Here is a 20,867-nt window from a genome sequence, read left to right as displayed (position 1 = left end):
TAATAAAATTGTAGTAATTTTAAATAATATATTAACTATTACACGTGGCATAAAGGAGAGTGAAAATATGTTAACGACAGGTGTCAGCATATAATTGGTCAAACTATTTCATAGGGTTCAGGGTCTGGTCCCGCTAAAGAAAGGGAATAAGGTCCGAGATGAAGGTTTCTTTATAGGCGATGAGCCTCTGAACGAAATTTTTTTTCCTGTTTTTCGCTAATATCGCCAAATTAACCAACGAATCACTGTCGAACTCGCACGCGCCACCTTACGCGCCTCGCCGGTGACTTGGTTGCTGCTGTTCTCTCGGTTTCTGTCTTGGAATCGGTACATTTCTCTAGCATTTTGGAGTTTTATGCCTTTCTGTATTTTGTTCGTTTATGGAGTTTGGTGTTTTTTTTTTTTTTTTTTCCATTTCGGGTTATTTTGATGATGTTTTAGGTTATTTCCAAGGGAGGTTTGTCTTTTTCTTGATCGATTTGATTGGAATTGTAATGGCTGCTCCACCTGCAAGAGCTCGGGCGGATTATGATTATCTCATAAAGCTTCTTTTAATCGGCGATAGCGGTGCGTAATTTTCTTTTCGGTTTCGAATTGAGCCTCATTTTCTAATATTTTCTTTGAGGTTGTCTCATTATGGTTTGTTGATTCGGAACGCGCGAAAATTTTCCTTTGGAAATGCTTGTTTTTCTTGGATCTGGGATCGCTCTCCCTGATCCCTCAGGTTTTTTTTGGATGATAATGTCATTACTCATTACGCTGAAAATTGATTTGGTGATTGAGGAAGCTTGTTGCTGATTTGATGTATTTTACACGATGTAAATTTGAACATCTTCATTTTATCGACTGCATTCTTTCTGTTGAATGGCTGATCCTGTTCGCATTGTAATGCCACTTAATGATGTTCTTTGTTTCTGTTCATTTGGTTGCTTATTCGTGCAGGTGTTGGTAAGAGTTGCCTTCTCTTACGTTTTTCAGATGGATCCTTCACCACTAGTTTTATCACTACCATTGGGTGTGTATGATCTTCAATTTTCTAGATGAATGCAAATGCCCATGTCTAGTGGGATTAAGAAAGTAAAAAGTTTACATCTCGACTAACTAGGTCATTTTTTCCTCCTGCAGTATTGATTTCAAAATCAGAACCATTGAGCTCGATGGAAAGCGGATCAAGCTCCAAATTTGGGATACGGCTGGTCAAGAGCGCTTCCGTACAATCACCACAGGTATTCTTTTCCACCTTTCGTGATCATACACTTGTCTGTTGCTGGGAGGTGGAATCATGATAGATATATAACATTGTGTTTGAATGAAATTGATTTGTGGCTATTCTTTTCTACATCTCTGCCTAAATTGTAAATCTTTCATGGAATGGCTAATTGTTTTACCTTTAAGATTCGAGTTGAACTTGGAGCTGAGTGTCTTGGGATTGTTTGTTGTTGCTGGTCTCGTATTAAGCCTATGGATGGTGATGTTTGACAGCATAGGTTGCAGTTTTTCTTTGCTAATTGATTCTCTCTTTTTTTTGTTTGACAAGATGTTTGTGATATCCCTTATAAGTTTAAGAGGGGAACGAAACATTCCTTACAATGTTTTTATCATGTGCTAGATTGTATCATTAACATTAATCATCTTGACAAACGTTTTACAATGTTGTTTTCAGCTTACTACCGTGGAGCAATGGGCATTTTGCTGGTCTACGATGTAACAGATGAATCATCTTTCAACAGTAATCACCATGTTTACCATTTTTGCTTGCAGATTTTTCTTTTGGTGAATTACATTCAATCTTTGTACAAAATTTTATTGAATCCAATGTATCCTTCCATCATTTATTATGCTTTTTCCTATGTGGTGGAAGGTCAAGGACGTTTGATAGACTTATGAGCTGGTGTAGTACTCGCCCCTATCTCTAACAGGGCTTATGCACTCCACTCGCTATCGTATAAACGAGCGTTTTCTTCCATTTTTGTTATCATTTTGCCTACTCATTTCTTATTCTCCTCAAACCATTTTCAGATATTAGAAATTGGATTCGCAATATCGAACAACATGCTTCTGATAACGTCAACAAAATATTGGTTGGAAACAAGGCGGACATGGATGAAAGCAAAAGGGTATGTAATATTCTGCTATAGAAGCTGAAAAGAAAGGCATAAACTCTAAATGGTTATGCCACTCACCTCGTGCTTTTAATATCCTTCTCTGTCAGGCTGTGCCTAAATCCAAAGGACAAGCGCTTGCTGATGAGTATGGGATCAAATTCTTCGAAACTGTGAGTTGCTTGTTTGCTCTTCCTTTTGTCTATTTTTTCCACAAGAGTGTGTAAAGTTGTAGGGTGATAGAGATATTTGCCTTACAGAGTGCAAAGACAAATCTTAATGTGGAAGAAGTTTTCTTCTCAATAGCAAGGGATATAAAACAGCGTCTCTCTGATACTGATTCAAAAGCCGAGGTATTCTATTGTTCTGCTTATAGTTCACCCACATAATTAAGAACAACATAAGCTCTATTACCTTTTATTTTTCTGAATTCACGAACCAAAAAGTCGGGTTTTTGTTACGTTTGCTCGCAGTCGTCGACGATCAAGATTAATCAACAAGATCAGGGAGCCAATGCTGGTCAGGCTGCGCAAAAATCAAGCTGCTGTGGTTCTTAAGATGATGATCAAACCCTTTGAAGTAGTCATGATATTGAAGCCACACTTCATTGATGGTGGGGGCATCTTAGTTATTTTGTGATTCTTTTGAACTTCATTTAGTGTGTGTAATAGATACATAGGTAATTTCACGTTTTAGAATTTCATTTATGGTCATTGTCTATAATGATAAAGAGATTTATTTGGTTTGTTTACCTTTCCTTTTTGGCTTTTGAGGAACAATGTTATCCCAATTATTTGTTTGAGATGGTTTGTATATAAGCAACTATTTTTACTTCAAAATGACTAATTATTTCCGTCATATTACTTTATTAATATTCTCTAAAGTGAATACTCGTTGTAGATTTCTTGCAAGCTTGGTGTGGCCTACATGGTCCGGATTGGGTTGGGTTGGGTTGAGGGATTTTTTTGGACCAACCCAAAAGTTCCCAACCCTCTATTTTCATGTTGGGTTTGAATGGTATAACAACGGAGCGTAGAGAGAAGTCTTACGGAACGAAGCGTCAAGCGGAGAGATAGTCAGCGACAACGTTTGACGAGAAACACAGAGACGAGGTCGAGTGGAGAAATGAAAATTGATAAGAGAGTCCAACAGGAAAATAACAAAGTGAGTGACGTCGACACCCGACGACATAGAAACGAGAGAGATAAGAACTGAGAAGCTGAACAACGCACAAATCGTAAATGAAGTCTGTATCTTACAATTGAGCAAAATCTATTCAACTTTCAACTAAAGAATGTGCCAAAAAGTAGAAACAAACAACAAGAACAAAAAGGCTTAAATTTCCATGTCTTAAAAAGTCAAACCCCCAATACATACACTTCTAAAGCTACACAATTTCACAGTTAACAGAAAGTATAGAAAGGTTTTTATGCTAAGAGATTTACAACGTGAATGCAGTTTCCATAATAAAATGGTCACAAACACTCCAAATACGGTGCAAAATCTAAATTCTAACCCCCATTGTTCACTGTACTTGACACTTGATTGCCTTGAATTTTAACCACCATCCTGACAATAATCATTTTCAGCTTCCATGAAATCGTACAGACCATGAATCAGTTAGCAACTAAAATTTGATTCTCTGCACAGAACCCACCTAATCTTGTCTTGCATTTACAGAACTTGCAATGAAGTCTAGCCTGCTAAAGGTTAAGTTCATCCTTACCATATATGCGCTGAAGCTCACGAGTAGCTGCTTGAAATGATTCTGAAAAAATCAATGCAAAACATATTATTCAAGTGAAGAGCACAGTTGTAGGTGGTGTTGTGTGTGTGAGAGAGAGATAGATAAAGAAAATTTATTCTTTACCTTTCCAAATCCGAAAAGATTTCTGATTGATAGGTGCACCAAATATTGTTTGAATTGTATCAAACAACAAGCTCTCTGGGGTGCTTCTTAATTCTTGTACTATTTGGTAAATCGTCTTCCCATTCTCGAAGTATATATGATTATTTGGGTGTTTTGTTTTGCAGCCAGCGTGACGCTCAAACTCGTAGGCATTAAGCATCTTCCAAGGAAGCACAGAAAGTGTGTGTTAGGTCTGATCTGACTGAATGTATCTTGAACTGTGGCATGAGGGGAAAATTTTGATTACTTACCTTGGAAAAGTTGCAAGATTGGCATCCACAAAGATAGCCAGATCCCCTTATAATTCCACGAAGCTCCTAATAAAATCGGTGAAGCGTATGAGCAGCCACACGGTGAGCACAACTTAGAGTGTAAATGAAGTGAAGAAAAAAAAGTTACCTCTCTGGCTACAGAAACGTACTTAACAGGAACGCCATCGAGCATACCAGTTGATATCAAGCTTCTAACATTTGAAGGAAAGCTGTTTGGAGCTTCTTTCCTCATTTTGTATTCTGGTCTACTCTTCGGCATCGTATCAGGCTTTTGCTTAGCTATCTGTGTACTGCTTACACCTACATCAAAACTAGATGATTCCAATTCTGTGACACCATCAGCTTCAGTTGCTTGGAATGAAGGTTCATAGAATGTTGAGTCATGGCTACCCAGAGACCTGCCTAAGGAGATAATATCTTGCTCATCGGGAAATCCGTCAAATGAGATTATATTGGAATCCCGCTTACCATAATCATCACCGACGGAGACAGCATTGTCATCCACCTTCCCATTATGACCTAGAAACCTAATGTGGCGATCCCCATCGTTGGAGGTTTGATTCATCAAATTGAAACTGTCATCCTCCTTAATATAGGCTGATCCCACAGACACAAGACCCGTTTCGATATCCTTATAGTAGCCTTCTATGGTAAGTTGACCACCATCTTCCCTATTAGAATTACTTCTTAGACATGGTTGCAAATCATGTATATTATCTTTAATCTGATTGACTTTAACTTTTCTAATTCCTCCGTAGCTAAGACATGTTTCAGGGTCCTCCAAACCATGAGAAACAGACAACCCAACAGATGCATCCTCTCCATATTGTTCTTCAACTTCAATACCTTTTCTCCTGAGATCCAAATTATCAGACATTACAGAAGATGCTTTTGTTAGATCGAAGTCAGCGGACCTTATTGATTCAGGTCCAAGTAGGCGACCGATAAGTTGATGTGAAACAGACTGATAATTAGCAGCATGATGATCCCAAGGAAGAACATTCACATTTGACAGCGCTCCGGTCATTTTACTATTCGAAGCTTGAATTGCTTGTTTCTTGTTGGGGAAAACCTGTGTCTCACAACCATCTATAAACCAGTGATGTGCCCGCTTAGCGTCTAGTAATGATGGGCTGTCAAAAGTTGAATTTGCATCATTTTCATGCCCAGGACCCTTAGTCATCCAAAAACCTTTGCTCTGGACAGAACATCACAAATAGTAAGAGCAAGTGGATTCTTTCTGTCATTTCCAAAATCATAGGTCCACCAAGATATGATTATTCAGCGAAGAAATCAGAAAAGAATTAATGCCAAGAAACTATTTACTGTCACATTTTTGAGTTTTATATCACTGTTCTCCATGATCTAATTCCTTTTTTCAAAAGGTCTTTTGAGGGTGGTACACAGAGTTCATGTTCCAGTAATTTGTATATAAGGAAAATTGCGCTAGTCTTGAGTCCTAGAAACATCAAGTTCATTTTACAATCGTAAAACTTATCATCAGAGCGATGAAACAAGGAAGCCAATCAAACATCCCGGACATCAAGATCGCTAAAGCCTACCTCAAAATTTGAAAGACAAAAGTAAAGCATTCAAGACCGCAATACTGAATTAAACCCTAAAGTATGGTTTTGGTTAGGAATATGTATAACACTAACTATATACAAATTAAAAGAGGGAAACTGTTTCCATTTAAAAATTCAATCAGATGATTCCATGAGATCTTGGTCAAACTCTTAGCGCCTAGCCATTACTCAAATCTAGTATTCTTCCAAGCTCAGACGCAAGCAGTTTTAAGCAAAAAACATAGAAATTCATATTTCGAGAACTTAAAAGCATACCATTCTGATTCTTCTTCTAGTCCGAAGTAGTATTGTCTCATTCACTCAACACAGCATGTACCACGCGGAGAAGCATGTACCTCCATAGAAACTCAGTCTAAAAACAGAGGTTCCTCGTTAAACGAACAATCTCCAAATTTCTTCGAGCTCACCACTTCACTGCACCAATTAATGAGAAAAGAACTGTACTTATACGTCTAATAAACGCCGAAAATTTCAAGAAAAGAAGACATAATTTTCCTTTTACACAATAGCGAAACAACATCGATCGTGCAATTTTTCAAGCAGGAGAAAAACCTAGAAATGGACGCAGAAACACAAAATTGAACTTCTTTCTACCATTAACATGAACAGGGAAAACATACCGTCCGTTGATTACTAGGTTGCGGAACAGTAGAGTTCCGGCGAGGCTACCACTCCGGCGACGAATTTCGACGAAAATGATGGCTTCATGAGGGAGGGGACTGATAGGGTAATTGGGCAAACTCCAGTTCTAGAAAGCGGAAACTATGTTGAAGAAAATACTCTATTTCCTGACGATGTATAATTTTTTTTAATTCTTTTGTTAATATACTTTTTTTAATTTAAATATCATTAAAAACCAAAAGATATATGACAATGACAAAAATAAATAAATAAATAAATAAATAAATATATATATATATATATATATATATATATATATATATATATATATATATATAATTTCACATATTTAAAAAATATATATTTTCATACATATCGGAAACTGGTACGATGTTGTCTGCTTTGAACATAAGCTCCGAGTTTTCTAAAAAAATTAATTAACTAAATTAATACAAATATTTGGAGACTGGGTTTTAAAAAAATAATTAATTAATTAAATTAATACAAATATTTGGAGACTGGTACGATGTTGTCTGCTTTTAACATAAGCTCCTGACTATTTATTAAGACTTTTCTAAAAAAAATTAATTAATTAAATTAATACAAATATTTGGAGACCGATGTTGTATACTTTGAACTAAGCTCCTGACTACTTATTAAGAGTTTTTTTTTATAAATTAATTAATTAAATTAATACAAATATTTGGAGACTGGTACGATGTTGTCTGCTTTGAACCCAAGCGAGTTTTAAAAAATTAATTAATTAAATTAATACAAATATTTTTAATTTTTTAAATCATCTAAAATGCTTCTAGAAACTACACGACAATTATTCTAAAATATTGAAATATTGTTTTGTTTCGTAAATAAGAGATACATGAATGAATTAATATAAGGTTAGAATGGAATTAATCGATATGAAATTAAGATTAAAAAGTATTAAAAAAATTTGATAATTAGTAACTATATAAATAATTTTGATAGCTTATGAATCCTAAGAACTTCAAAATTTAGGTTTGAAATCGATGCGTTCTTTATTTAAAGAAATTGAAGGGATTGTATGCTCGTCTTCAAGACTTTGGTTCAATCCATTTTGGTTTTCAAGAACACGAAACTCTGTAATTTTCTACTCAATTTAAACACATTGATTCAGTCTAAATCTCAAGAACATGCGTTTCAAGGCCCAAGAACAACTATGGCAGAAGCTATTTCAGAAAGAGGTAGAGCGCCGCCGTAAAATCCGCCAGAAGTTGGAGGAGAAGAACCGCCTGCCGCCACAACCACCGCAACGCCGAGATTTCGTGAGTGCTCCATCGGTTGAATCAGTAGATTATTATAGGCTAACTTCATTTCTTGAAATCGATCGCTCGTTTTTTTCGCCGTGGAATTGGAGCCCTAATTCGCCGCAAAATCAAGACAATGCAAGAACAAAGCACCGCCACCGTATGAATTTTCAACCAGGTTCGTTCTTCAGCGTCGATCTGGTGTTTTATTTCCGGTAAATGATTTTTGTAGCGCGATCGTGGCGTTCCGCGATGAAAATTGTTCCAATTTGCTTAATCGATTATCATATTTTGGAGTTATAATTTTCGCTTTTCTCATATACTTCAATCAATTCTTTCAAACAGCCATCAATTTCTTCATATTTTTTGGAAGATTCTTGAAAGATGAAACAAAATTTTTAGTATGTTTACAGTAACAATAAATAAATGAAATATTCTACACAAAAGAAAGAAAAAATTATGTCAAGCAACCAACCGGCGGAGCCATCAACTGCAACCGAACAAGATCATTCTCCAACGGCGTCAGATTCAAATCCACTCCAAAAATTCCTCCAACGCCGATGTCGTAATCGGATTCATCGGAGACAGGGTGAGTCGTCGGTGGACAATCGGCGAGCGGAGAAGAGTTCCGGTGGCGGCGCATATGGCCGCCGAGCGCCTGCCCTAGGGGAAACTCAAGTCCACAGACAGAGCACTCATGAGCCTTCGTCTTAATAGCATTATTATGAAGACCGTCACCGGACAGAAACGGTTTGAGCTTCCGATGAGAAGCTCTGTGGCCGCCAAGAGCTTGAAACGAGGAAAATTCACGATTACAAGTTTTGCAGACAAAAACTCGGCCGGAAAACGCCGCCGTGTTGGCGTGGTTTGAAATCAAGCAATCGGCGACTCCCATTACGTCGATTTGAGATTGAACTCTGAATCGCTTCATCAGATGGAAAGGAAACAAAATCAGATGAGTGAGCGGATATGGAAATTGGATCAAAATGTATCAATATATATATATATATTATATGTCGGCAGATTCATGAAGGTGTGGATGCGGCGGAGAGGGATGAATGAAGCCGGAAAGCGCTGCGATGGAAAGTGCTGCGACGTTTCTGATTCTGATTCTGTTTACAGCAGATTTTTGGACAACTTTGTGTCAAAGCGCGTGGATACCAAATACAGCCATTATAAACTCTCTCTCTCTCTCTATATATATATATATATATATATATTATTTATTAATTTATTTGAAATTACTTCGTAATTAAGCTGGACTTAAATTGACACGTTCTTTTTAAGCGACTTTGGAAATTAATTTGAATATTCATGAGTAAAAAAATTATTTGAATTTTGAAGTTTTTGTTTATTTAATCATTAGAATTTGAATTTTATGTATTAAGATTTTTAATATTCAATTTTGTTCGCAGTATATCATTATAATTTCTTATAATTTTTAATTATATGTTCAATAAATGTTTCCTATATCTAGCTGGCATTAAAATAAAAATTTAGAGTTTTATTGGTCATAAAATTTATATAAATTTTTGAATGTTTAGGGGTTTTTTTTTTTTTTTTTTTTCAACGGAATCTTTTTCATTAGGTTTCATGTCTCTCGAGTACAAAGCAACTAATTAACCAAATAAGAACACTACACTGACAAGAACAACCAAATAAGAACACTAACAAGAACAGGCTCATGGGTCTAGTTCGTAGATCCATGAACAATTAGTCGTGATAGTCAAATGACACTCGAGTAAAAAATGAATACATGAATGAATTGAGACCAACTCTAAAATGAGGGAGATCACGAGAATAAAATAACTAAAAAGAACTTAAGAAAATTGAAATTCACTATTAGTTACACTTATGTTTTTGGTGACTCAATCATAAGAATTAAAGAACGGAGGAAGGCGAGGACCATCCTCGACGTTACAAATCTGCATCTTTGTATTTTTTTTTCGGACCAACCTCGGGATTTAATTTTCTTTTTTAAAAAATTTAAAATTATCATTGGAAGCTACTCCGTTGGGGGAAGGGATTTGAAGGCTTCTGGCAGAGAAGAAACAAGAGGAGAAAGGGAAGAAGATGGAGGAGGAGGAGGGGCGCCGGCGTCGGAGCGGAGGGTAAAGGTGGGGCGGGTCACGGCTTGGGAAGGGGATGGGGAATGGGCCGAGAGAATTATTGGGCTGGGCTGGGCTGCCAATATATTTTAAATATATATTTTTTAATATTTTAAATTTTGCCACAAAATACTAATTAATATATATATATATATATATAGGTGTCTCAGACATTCTGGTACGAAGTTTGAGGTTCAAATTTTCAGTCTGACACATATCTTAAACTTAAATCTTCGGTCCGGCACATATTCTTAGACTTAAAAAGATAAAAAAAAAGAGTGAAAAAGAGTGAAAAAGAGGGGTTAAAAGTGGTGATTTCCACGTCACGAGTGATTTATCTTAAAAAAAGAAAAGAAAAAGTGTTATGCACTAAAAAGAGTATTGAAAGAAGGAAATGAAGGGTGGGCAAAAAGGCAATAAAATATTTAAATGCAAAAGCAAAATGCTACACNTCTCTCTCTCTCTCTATATATATATATATATATATATATTATTTATTAATTTATTTGAAATTACTTCGTAATTAAGCTGGACTTAAATTGACACGTTCTTTTTAAGCGACTTTGGAAATTAATTTGAATATTCATGAGTAAAAAAATTATTTGAATTTTGAAGTTTTTGTTTATTTAATCATTAGAATTTGAATTTTATGTATTAAGATTTTTAATATTCAATTTTGTTCGCAGTATATCATTATAATTTCTTATAATTTTTAATTATATGTTCAATAAATGTTTCCTATATCTAGCTGGCATTAAAATAAAAATTTAGAGTTTTATTGGTCATAAAATTTATATAAATTTTTGAATGTTTAGGAGGTTTTTTTTTTTTTTTTTTTCAACGGAATCTTTTTCATTAGGTTTCATGTCTCTCGAGTACAAAGCAACTAATTAACCAAATAAGAACACTACACTGACAAGAACAACCAAATAAGAACACTAACAAGAACAGGCTCATGGGTCTAGTTCGTAGATCCATGAACAATTAGTCGTGATAGTCAAATGACACTCGAGTAAAAAATGAATACATGAATGAATTGAGACCAACTCTAAAATGAGGGAGATCACGAGAATAAAATAACTAAAAAGAACTTAAGAAAATTGAAATTCACTATTAGTTACACTTATGTTTTTGGTGACTCAATCATAAGAATTAAAGAACGGAGGAAGGCGAGGACCATCCTCGACGTTACAAATCTGCATCTTTGTATTTTTTTTTCGGACCAACCTCGGGATTTAATTTTCTTTTTTAAAAAATTTAAAATTATCATTGGAAGCTACTCCGTTGGGGGAAGGGATTTGAAGGCTTCTGGCAGAGAAGAAACAAGAGGAGAAAGGGAAGAAGATGGAGGAGGAGGAGGGGCGCCGGCGTCGGAGCGGAGGGTAAAGGTGGGGCGGGTCACGGCTTGGGAAGGGGATGGGGAATGGGCCGAGAGAATTATTGGGCTGGGCTGGGCTGCCAATATATTTTAAATATATATTTTTTAATATTTTAAATTTTGCCACAAAATACTAATTAATATATATATATATATATATAGGTGTCTCAGACATTCTGGTACGAAGTTTGAGGTTCAAATTTTCAGTCTGACACATATCTTAAACTTAAATCTTCGGTCCGGCACATATTCTTAGACTTAAAAAGATAAAAAAAAAGAGTGAAAAAGAGTGAAAAAGAGGGGTTAAAAGTGGTGATTTCCACGTCACGAGTGATTTATCTTAAAAAAAGAAAAGAAAAAGTGTTATGCACTAAAAAGAGTATTGAAAGAAGGAAATGAAGGGTGGGCAAAAAGGCAATAAAATATTTAAATGCAAAAGCAAAATGCTACACACTATTCCTGGCTGCTCATACTCACATTATTTATTATTATTATTATTATTTTAGAAACACATGATTATTTATTTATTTCTTAATTTGTCTGTATTTGAGTTTTGATAAACACACCGCCGGTGATACCAAATTCTATATATATATATATATATTTTTTTTTGCTTTGTTATATAATATATGATTTATGTTAATTATTGTTNGCTTTGTGGGCTTGTTTGGCGATCGAAGATGGGATTTCATTGCTAAAGTTTCAGGTTTGAAGGTGGCGGGAGACAGTTGCTAGGTAGGCTAAACTGAAGATTTGCTATTTTTGTGAAAGGCTCTGTTTTAACTTCCCATTTGGATTTGGGATTTGGGATTTGGAATTTGTGTTGTAGGACTAAACAGAACAGGAAAAAGTTGCAGGCTGAGATGGGTTAATTACCTTCATCCAGGTCTCAAGAGAGGCAAGATGACTGCTCAAGAAGAACGACTCGTGCTTGAACTTCACAACAAATGGGGAAACAGGTCTATCCTAAACTAGATAGATTTTCATTNAAAAGATAAAAAAAAAGAGTGAAAAAGAGTGAAAAAGAGGGGTTAAAAGTGGTGATTTCCACGTCACGAGTGATTTATCTTAAAAAAAGAAAAGAAAAAGTGTTATGCACTAAAAAGAGTATTGAAAGAAGGAAATGAAGGGTGGGCAAAAAGGCAATAAAATATTTAAATGCAAAAGCAAAATGCTACACACTATTCCTGGCTGCTCATACTCACATTATTTATTATTATTATTATTATTTTAGAAACACATGATTATTTATTTATTTCTTAATTTGTCTGTATTTGAGTTTTGATAAACACACCGCCGGTGATACCAAATTCTATATATATATATATATATTTTTTTTTGCTTTGTTATATAATATATGATTTATGTTAATTATTGTTTTTTTTAAATAATTTATGAGTTTTATTTTTATTTTTATTTTATTTTATTGACGTTAAATTATGGAGATAAAATAATAAATATCTGCTTTGATAAGATAAGGCCTAAGGGTGTGTGGATAGGATTTTTGGCCAAAATAATCATATTTTTAGTGTCTTATATTTATTTCTCTATTTTTTTTCCCTTTTTTCTTTAATGCTACTTTTCTAAAATACAAAATATACCGACTGATAAAACACTCGAGCAAAAGAAATATATCAAATCAAAGAAAAAAGTTGAAGGGACAGTATCTAACTCATAGCTTAAGCTAGTTCGACACCCGATAACTCTGACATTCCCTTACAATATAACCACATTACCTACTTGTTGTTCTTAAGAGTAAAGACTATCCCTACAGACAAATACGAATTTTTTTTGGCATGTTTTGTCTTTACCCACATGTTTTTATAACCACGTTACCTACTTGTTGTTCTTAAGAGTAAAGATTATCTCCACAGATTAATACGAATCTTTTCGGCATGTTTTGTCTTTACCCACATAGTTTCGAGGAAAATATCTAGAAGGTCACCCAACATATGGTTGTTCTAAGTTAAACACGCTTAATTTTGGAGTTTTCTAATAATTGAGTCACTAGAAAAGAAAGGTAGACGTTGTTGGTATGTGTAGTAATTTCAATTCTTTTAACCTTCACAAGCAGAGATTTATCATGCAAGTTTATTCATCCAAACTACATAGATTTAAGCTGACAAAAGCTACATTTTTTACAACATGCTAACTTGCACGAATCATAAACCTACGTTTCAAGCACAAGTTATACAAATTCAAATACGCAATCGCACGAATTCAAAAGTTACCCATCAAAAACAAAAAATTGACCAACGAAAGGAATTACTTTTAAGCTCACTGAATGGATGTTTTTTTTTTTTTTTTTTACTTTACTTTACTTTACCAAAATAGAAGCGATAATGAAGAGCAGTGGAAGTGTCGTGTGAACAATGGCAAAGCAATAGAAAGTGGAAGTTTCATTCATGTCCAACGGTAGTCCTTATTCGTCCTGTCTTTGTTTCAAACAATTGGCTTAGGCTGATATCATTGTGGAGCCATCTTCTTGGGCAGCTTATTCCAGCAATCACAGAACAAAACCATGGTGTTGTTGGTGGAATTTCGATGATGTCTTTTCTCAATACAAATGATTTGACAGCCATTTTCAGAAAGGGAAAGAGGAAAGGGATCCACGAAGAACAAGTTTCAAACTTTTTGCACATTGGAACTCTCTGGGGCATTTCGTCGAACACTTGCAATGCATATGCCAAGTGCCTCCCACAGGCTCCACCTTATTTCAAATTCCACTACATCTCAACGTGGGTTTTTTAATCCATAGTGGGTTTTCTCGAAAACGATTTAAAAAACTAAGAGGTCATCGACCCTTGGGTTTGAAGGAGGCGTTTTTGAAAGCAACATCCACATATCAATCGCCTACTTTGATTATTTTGGGCGCTAATGGCATACACCATAGGCATAAGGTTGCTTATCACTAAATACCCCCACCCCACCACCATGGAGGCTCTATCCCAATTACATTACATTACATGTACGGTCAGGATGCAATCTCCTTGGTTATTTAATCTCAGAGTAAAGTTGAGTGGTTAAGATTTGGATGCTATAAATATTAGTAGAATACACCCAAAATCTCCATGAGTTGGTGGGAGAGAAGAAAAGAACAAAGAATGGTTGAGGGACAGGAAATCAGAAAGGGTCCATGGACAGAGCAAGAAGACATCCAACTGATATGCTTTGTGGGCTTGTTTGGCGATCGAAGATGGGATTTCATTGCTAAAGTTTCAGGTTTGAAGGTGGCGGGAGACAGTTGCTAGGTAGGCTAAACTGAAGATTTGCTATTTTTGTGAAAGGCTCTGTTTTAACTTCCCATTTGGATTTGGGATTTGGGATTTGGAATTTGTGTTGTAGGACTAAACAGAACAGGAAAAAGTTGCAGGCTGAGATGGGTTAATTACCTTCATCCAGGTCTCAAGAGAGGCAAGATGACTGCTCAAGAAGAACGACTCGTGCTTGAACTTCACAACAAATGGGGAAACAGGTCTATCCTAAACTAGATAGATTTTCATTGAAACCTCTCCCTAACAGACGCGTTTTAAAACCTTGAGGGAATCTCGAAAGGGAAACCCCAAAGAGGACAATATCTGCTAGCGGTTGGTTTGGGCTGTTACACATCATCTCTAACTTCCTTTGTTTCATCTCAGATGGTCCAAAATTGCTCGGAAATTGCCTGGCCGCACGGATAACGAAATCAAGAACTACTGGAGAACCCACATGAGGAAGAAGGCACAGGAGAAAAGAAGGGCTTTGTCTTCATCTTCCTCCTCCTCCTCCTCTTATTCATCCAACAACCCAGCTGTGGAATTTCCTGCAGACACTGGACCAGTGAAGTTTTTCGACTCAGGGGGGTCTGAAATCTCAGCTTCATCATCATCAACAAAGAAGAAGATGGTGGAGAATCAAGAACTGGGTGATCCAAATGGATTCTCCATGGATGATATATGGAAAGATATTGATCTATCGGATCATGAGAGCTTGACTATGAATCAAGATGTGTACAGTGAAGAAGACTGCAACAACTTTTCCTGCCCTGCCCTGACTTCTCCTACTCCTTGGGACTATTATTGTGGGGATTCTCTGTGGAGGATGGAGGAGGAGGAAGAGAGTAAGCTAATTTTCTCTGGGTATGATCATAACGGGAGGCCACGCCTTGCTCAGCCTAATCAGAATTTTTTCTATTGAATTTTGTGTATACGTAGTGGTTAATCAATATCCAAGAAGCGTCTCTTCTCTTGTTCAAGTTTTCTGATGATTTAGTTCACTAATGGATTGTAAGTAGTATCTTTAGCTGTGTTTTTCCGGAAAAGTTTGTTCGGACAACCAAAATATAATGAAAACTGATGGATGTAGAACCATTTCCACTTGAGGGCTGTGATAAGTTTTAGTTCTTTCGACGGCTGTTTGTTTCTATCTTCTAATGGAAAGCAATGGTGTTTATAATAACAGAGAAAGAGAGAGGTTAAGTTAAAACAGAAGGCGGCTTTTGCTTTCCTGTGGCGGCTACTGCTGCTGATATATAAATTATATCTGATTAGCTGGAGAGTTACGTTAACACCAATAACAATTCAATTCCACCACACACACATACATCGTATAAACTCTAATATAAACCTTAAGTTGGTGTAACAACACAAGCCTACCGCTAGTAGATATTGTCCGTTTTGGCTTGTTACGTATTGTTAGCCTCACAATATCAAACGTGTCTGATAGAGAGAGGTTTCTATACAGTTTTTAAGTTCAAATTTCTATATCTCATCTCATTCCTTTAGTTAGGCAAAATATTAGGAAATGGAAAGATGGGATAGAAGTAAAAGGTAGCATAGTGAATGATTTTCTAAGAGCATATTCAATAGATGCCTGCCAAAAACCATTCTATCCTACAATTTGTCGAAAGAGAAACAATAATAACAAATAGTATCTAACATCCTTCTCAAAGAAAGTATCTGAAAATAGTAATCGATATTGTGGGTTAATTTTTAACATTTAGAAAAATAGTCCCTCTCGATATCCAACTTTGCTACTTCAGTAGGTGTAACAACCCAAGCCCACCATTAACATATATTGTCCTCTTTTGGCTTTTCCTTCTAGGATTTCCCTCAAGATTTTAAAACGCGTCTACTAGGGAGAGGTTTCCACACCCTTATAAAAAAAATGTTTCATTCCCCTCTCTAAATGGTATGGAATCTCACAATATGTTGCTAGCTCGAGATGAGTTGGCGCCCTAGCTCACCACTGACCAAACAGTGAAGCTCAACATCTTTGCCTTCCAATTACCCACAAACAAGATTAGGCTAAAGAAGAATTTCAGAACAATTTGACACGACACTCAAAAAGACCTAGAATTCATCCACTTGAAAAGTGCTAGTGCGACACAAGAACAAGAGAGAACACTTGTAACACTCAGCAGGGCATTGAGTTAATATGGTCGCATCAAAACATCAATATGCAAAGTCTTGTTGATAAAAAATAGAAAATTTGAAGTGACTGAAATAAAAAAGATACATAAAAAAGTCATCTACAAGAGTCCACGATTCTCAGCCACATTCCTTGTGGAGAGACAAAAGTGAGGATGGGAATAACTTTTAACCAAAACTAATCTTGTCCGCTTATTGAACGTCTAATAAACACGTATCAAGATTTGGAGATTTGCTTGTGGATTAGGATTGTCATCTCAGAATATTAAGATAATAATATTGAATGAATAAATAATTCACTTATGGGCTTCTGACAAACAAAAATTTGCACGTCTCTAATACTACTTTGGATACAACGAGTTATTTTTGCAGATTCTTTCCATACATTTTGTCGGGCCGCCTTGGAATAATTTCCTCTTAGTGGAGACACAGAGAATTAATTTCCTAAGCTGAAAATAAGATTCTATGTTTGGCAATTTATTGACTTTGAGGCCACAAGAGTGTCAAAAGAAACAAAAGAAGACCCAAGTTCATTTCAATCCTACTTCCTACTGCCACTGTCCAAGAAGTGATTTTCCCCCAAATTGCCGTTTCCATAGGAAAAACCTGAGAGAAGCCATCTAACAGACTTGTGGGCAATTTTGCAGCCACCACATATACTAATGGTGCTTACTCTTCGTGGGAGAGCTTGTTGTAAGTTTCTTACCCTCTGGTTCCTATGAAGGTTGAGGAATCTGATAGAAAATGTTGAAGAAAGTCGATTGGAACTCAAAATTGTAGGCTGCATTGGATAAGAGAAGTTCTTATGATTTCCTTTCTCTTAGAAGGTTTCCTGCAAATTGCTGCATTCTTGGAAATCAATCACGAGCTAGTCGGTAATTTAAATGAGCTTTGGTATTGCTCTCTTGCTTGATATCCAAATTTGCTGTTGTTGCTCTCTGGTTCATAATTCTTTCTTTTTGTTTTACGGATTCAACAGTTGCCTTTTGTTTTCATCACTTTCCTGTCTCGGAGCTTATCTTAGGTTAATTCTTTTCTTTTTCCTTTAAAATTAGGTCTCTCTGTGTGAGATCCTACATCGGTTGGAGAGAAGAACGAAGCATTCCTTATAAGGGTGTGGAAACCTCTCTCTAGCAAACGTATTTTAAAACTTTGAAGGAAAGCCCAGAAGGAAAAGCTCAAAAAAGACAATATCTGCTAGCAGTGGGCTTGAGCCGTTAAGCCACTTTGTTTAGATTGCTAAACCGAAAAAATTAGAGGTTGATTTTAGAATTTGTTGTTTGTCAGAGACTATTAGCCACGTACCAAGTTCGTCCATAGCGGATGGGTCTAGTAGGGCTGGACTAGTAAGCAATAATCATGCAAGGATAATTGTAATCTGCTACAAATATCAGAGATTTTACCTTGCTTCTACTGAAATCTATATGCAGTAGACATTAATTAAACCTTAATGCAAGAAGTCATTTAAGAAACCCTTTATGGTATTGGTTGCATTCTTCTATGATAAAGTTGATTTACCTATCAGAACTGAAATCTAAGTCTTCTGGATGCAACCTATCTATATCTGAAAGAAGAAAGGAAGAAAGAAAAAGTTTTATGGAAATAAACCTTTTCATCTACAAATTTAACATCAAAAGCCTACAACGGTTGTTTTGAAACAAACTTAAATGAAACTTTTTGAAGTTCGAAAATTTAATTAAAACCAAACTCATAATTTAAGGGTTTTTTTTTATAACCTATAAAATATTGTTTCAAACAATATGTTACTTATCCAAAGAACTCCACCAACAAGAAAACAAAAGGTTTAAAAAAAAAAGTAAAATAATTTTGACTTTCCGACTCTCTGTCTTTTGAACTTAGAAGAACAAGGATTACTATAATATAGTTTCCTCGTTTTAAAGTACAATTAAAAGCCTGAATATCTATGAATACTACATATATTTAAAGTTCAGTATTCAAATGGGATAAAACTGAAAATAAGGTTAAAAATGAAAAGATCAAAATGTAATGACTAAAATAACAACGGTTGAAAGTATAGAAACCAAAATAAACGAAAACCGAAAATACATGGACCAAAGTTAACTTTGTATGAAACTAGGATGATAATCAAATCCAGATCAGATTTCTTGGGTTTAATATATTTTTCATCCTTGAGTTATAAGCCTATTCGAAATTTGGTCCTTGATGTTTTGTGTGAATCATGTCCCACACATTTTTTTAATTGTTTTTAAAATTTTTGTTCTTATTACTAAATCTATCCTGAAAAAAGAAGAATCTACAAGGACAATGACATGTTTTGCTTGGTTGACAGGATTAGAAAAGGCAATTGAATATTTATTGGTCGTATTTGCATATTGATGAAAAAAATGACTCCAAATATAATTGTTCTAAACAATCATTTACATATTTTAAGCATAAGGATACGAAATATGTAGATGGTTTTGAGTGTGGTCCCACATCGGTTGGAGAAGTGAACGAAACATTCCTTATAAGGGTGTAGAAACCTCTCCCTAGCAGACGCATTTTAAACTTTAAGTGGAAGCCTGAAAGGGAAAGCCCAAAGAGGACAATATCTGCTAGCGGTAGATTTTGGCTATTACAAATGGTATTAGAACCAAATACCAAGTGATGTGCCAGCAATGACGTTGGGCCCAAGGGGGTGGATTGTGAGATCCCACATCGGTTGGATCATGCAGGTGCTCTGATACCATTTATAACAGCTCAAACTCACCGCTAATAGATATTATCCTCTTTAAGCTTTCCTTTTTGAGCTTCCCCTCAAAATTTTAAAATACGTCTCCAGTTTACACTTTGTATAAGAAATGTAAGCCAGCTACAACATAACATGTCATACTACAATCAATCATTCTTCTTAATAGAGATAAGACCAGTGACATTATTACACCAATAAGCTTGATGGAATAATTGAAGCTTTTAGAACTTTTTGAAGTATCAAATTGGATAGGAAATTGAAAGAAATGGAGGGGAAAGAACATTTCCCCTTTGGCAAATAACTAAGCATTCAAATATATGATTGCTTTTATTCCAGGGAAAAAAGAAAGTGTTTTTGACTTTCTGTGTCCACTAATCTATTGATTGCTTTTGCATCTGTCTATTCGGTTCGGTGGTCTCCTTCGCCTAGTTTTCTGTCTAAAAAATATCAAGTCTTTATTACCCCTTTCCCCTCCCCCCTTTTTCTTTTATATTTTCCCGAGCCACCCACCAAATCTAATCATTTCGTAAAAGCAGAAAGAAAGTAAGTATTGACTCCTTGAGTTTTAAATGTGTTAGTTTATATGCACATGTCTCATACACTACTCCAATCCAAGCACCCTAAACGCATTAGCAACAGACACCCCTTATCCTACACTAAAATATTCATTGGGGACTTTTATCAAACACTTGGCGGGCATACCTTTGCCTCACCAAAATTCATACCATTTAACAGGCATCCTTTCCCTTTGCCATACAGCCTATTCAAATGCCAACAATACAGTAACAATGTCCAATCAAAATTGTAGGATGGGGAAAAACGAAAGGGTTTGATTACTTAGGTAACTGGAATTAAGAATCCTATGACATGAAATGAGTTATTAAACACATTGGGTTTTGCTTTTTGTGTATAATCATAGCAATCATAACTATGAACCAACATTTCTAAGTTTCAATCACTCCAATAACAATCTCTAACTCAAAAGTTTCACAATGGGATTCGAGAAATTTACCTGTCGAATTCTTCTTCCCTTGAGAAACTACTGTCCGTCTCGACAAACTCAATTAACCCGAGCTCCGAAATGATGATTCCCAGTGAATTTTCCTGTTCAAATCTTTCGCTTTGAGGCTTTTACTGGATCATCGTTCGTCGGTTAAATTATGACCACCATTTGTCGCAATCATTTTCCTTCCATTTTTGGGGCATTCTCTCTAAGACATGAGGGGCCTTTTTCCCCCTTGATTATTCTATAAGTAATCATTAAATTTTAATTGTTCCTTAATACAAATAATTTCCATCCCTTTTTTTATTTACCTTATTTTAAAATATTTTATTATAATTATTGGAATAAAAGTATAGATTTAATTCTAATTTACATTTACAATTACATTTAATCGTTGATGGTAGCATAATGAATTGTAATTTTTTCTTTCAATTAATTTTATATTTTTTTAAATATTATAATGCATTTAAAATGTACAAATAAG

General features: G+C 35.4%; 4 protein-coding genes across 5 annotated transcripts; 2 read left to right on the top strand and 2 right to left on the bottom strand.

Moving 5' to 3' along the window:
• Positions 1-157: 157 nt before the first annotated feature.
• On the top strand, positions 158-2,941 carry LOC111776850 (ras-related protein RABE1c-like). Its single transcript, XM_023656241.1, has 9 exons — positions 158-327; positions 442-567; positions 943-1,015; positions 1,126-1,226; positions 1,664-1,729; positions 2,020-2,117; positions 2,213-2,275; positions 2,363-2,455; positions 2,576-2,941. The coding sequence occupies exons 2-9, from the start codon at positions 495-497 to the stop codon at positions 2,657-2,659; spliced, it is 651 nt and encodes a 216-aa protein (XP_023512009.1). The 5' UTR covers positions 158-327; positions 442-494; the 3' UTR covers positions 2,660-2,941.
• A 470-nt stretch (positions 2,942-3,411) lies between these two features.
• Positions 3,412-6,650, bottom strand: LOC111776821. Its single transcript, XM_023656203.1, has 6 exons — positions 6,490-6,650; positions 6,125-6,283; positions 4,411-5,481; positions 4,263-4,328; positions 3,973-4,171; positions 3,412-3,870 (listed from the first exon to the last, which is right to left on the bottom strand). Exons 2-6 carry the CDS (start codon positions 6,125-6,127, stop codon positions 3,806-3,808), a joined length of 1,404 nt encoding a protein of 467 aa, XP_023511971.1. The 5' UTR covers positions 6,128-6,283; positions 6,490-6,650; the 3' UTR covers positions 3,412-3,805.
• Positions 6,651-8,177: 1,527 nt separating this feature from the next.
• On the bottom strand, positions 8,178-20,598 carry LOC111776856 (zinc finger protein ZAT12-like). Of its 2 annotated transcripts, none has more exons than XM_023656251.1 (2): positions 20,393-20,598; positions 8,178-8,885 (listed from the first exon to the last, which is right to left on the bottom strand). In XM_023656251.1, exon 2 carries the CDS (start codon positions 8,702-8,704, stop codon positions 8,231-8,233), a length of 474 nt encoding a protein of 157 aa, XP_023512019.1. In that variant the 5' UTR covers positions 8,705-8,885; positions 20,393-20,598; the 3' UTR covers positions 8,178-8,230. The 2 variants fall into 2 exon arrangements, 1 of the variants encoding a protein (XP_023512019.1); XR_002812303.1 differs by lacking the exon at positions 8,178-8,885 and adding an exon at positions 16,371-16,516.
• LOC111776839 (myb-related protein MYBAS1-like) lies at positions 13,667-15,619 on the top strand. Its single transcript, XM_023656227.1, has 3 exons — positions 13,667-14,481; positions 14,605-14,734; positions 14,898-15,619. Exons 1-3 carry the CDS (start codon positions 14,331-14,333, stop codon positions 15,433-15,435), a joined length of 819 nt encoding a protein of 272 aa, XP_023511995.1. The 5' UTR covers positions 13,667-14,330; the 3' UTR covers positions 15,436-15,619.
• Positions 20,599-20,867: the final 269 nt, after the last annotated feature.

The sequence above is a fragment of the Cucurbita pepo genome, chromosome LG16 (assembly GCF_002806865.2).
Source record: "Cucurbita pepo subsp. pepo cultivar mu-cu-16 chromosome LG16, ASM280686v2, whole genome shotgun sequence".
Taxonomy (NCBI): domain Eukaryota; kingdom Viridiplantae; phylum Streptophyta; class Magnoliopsida; order Cucurbitales; family Cucurbitaceae; genus Cucurbita; species Cucurbita pepo.
The sequence above is the reverse complement of the archived record's forward strand: the minus strand, read 5'-3'. Positions and strand labels throughout refer to the sequence as shown.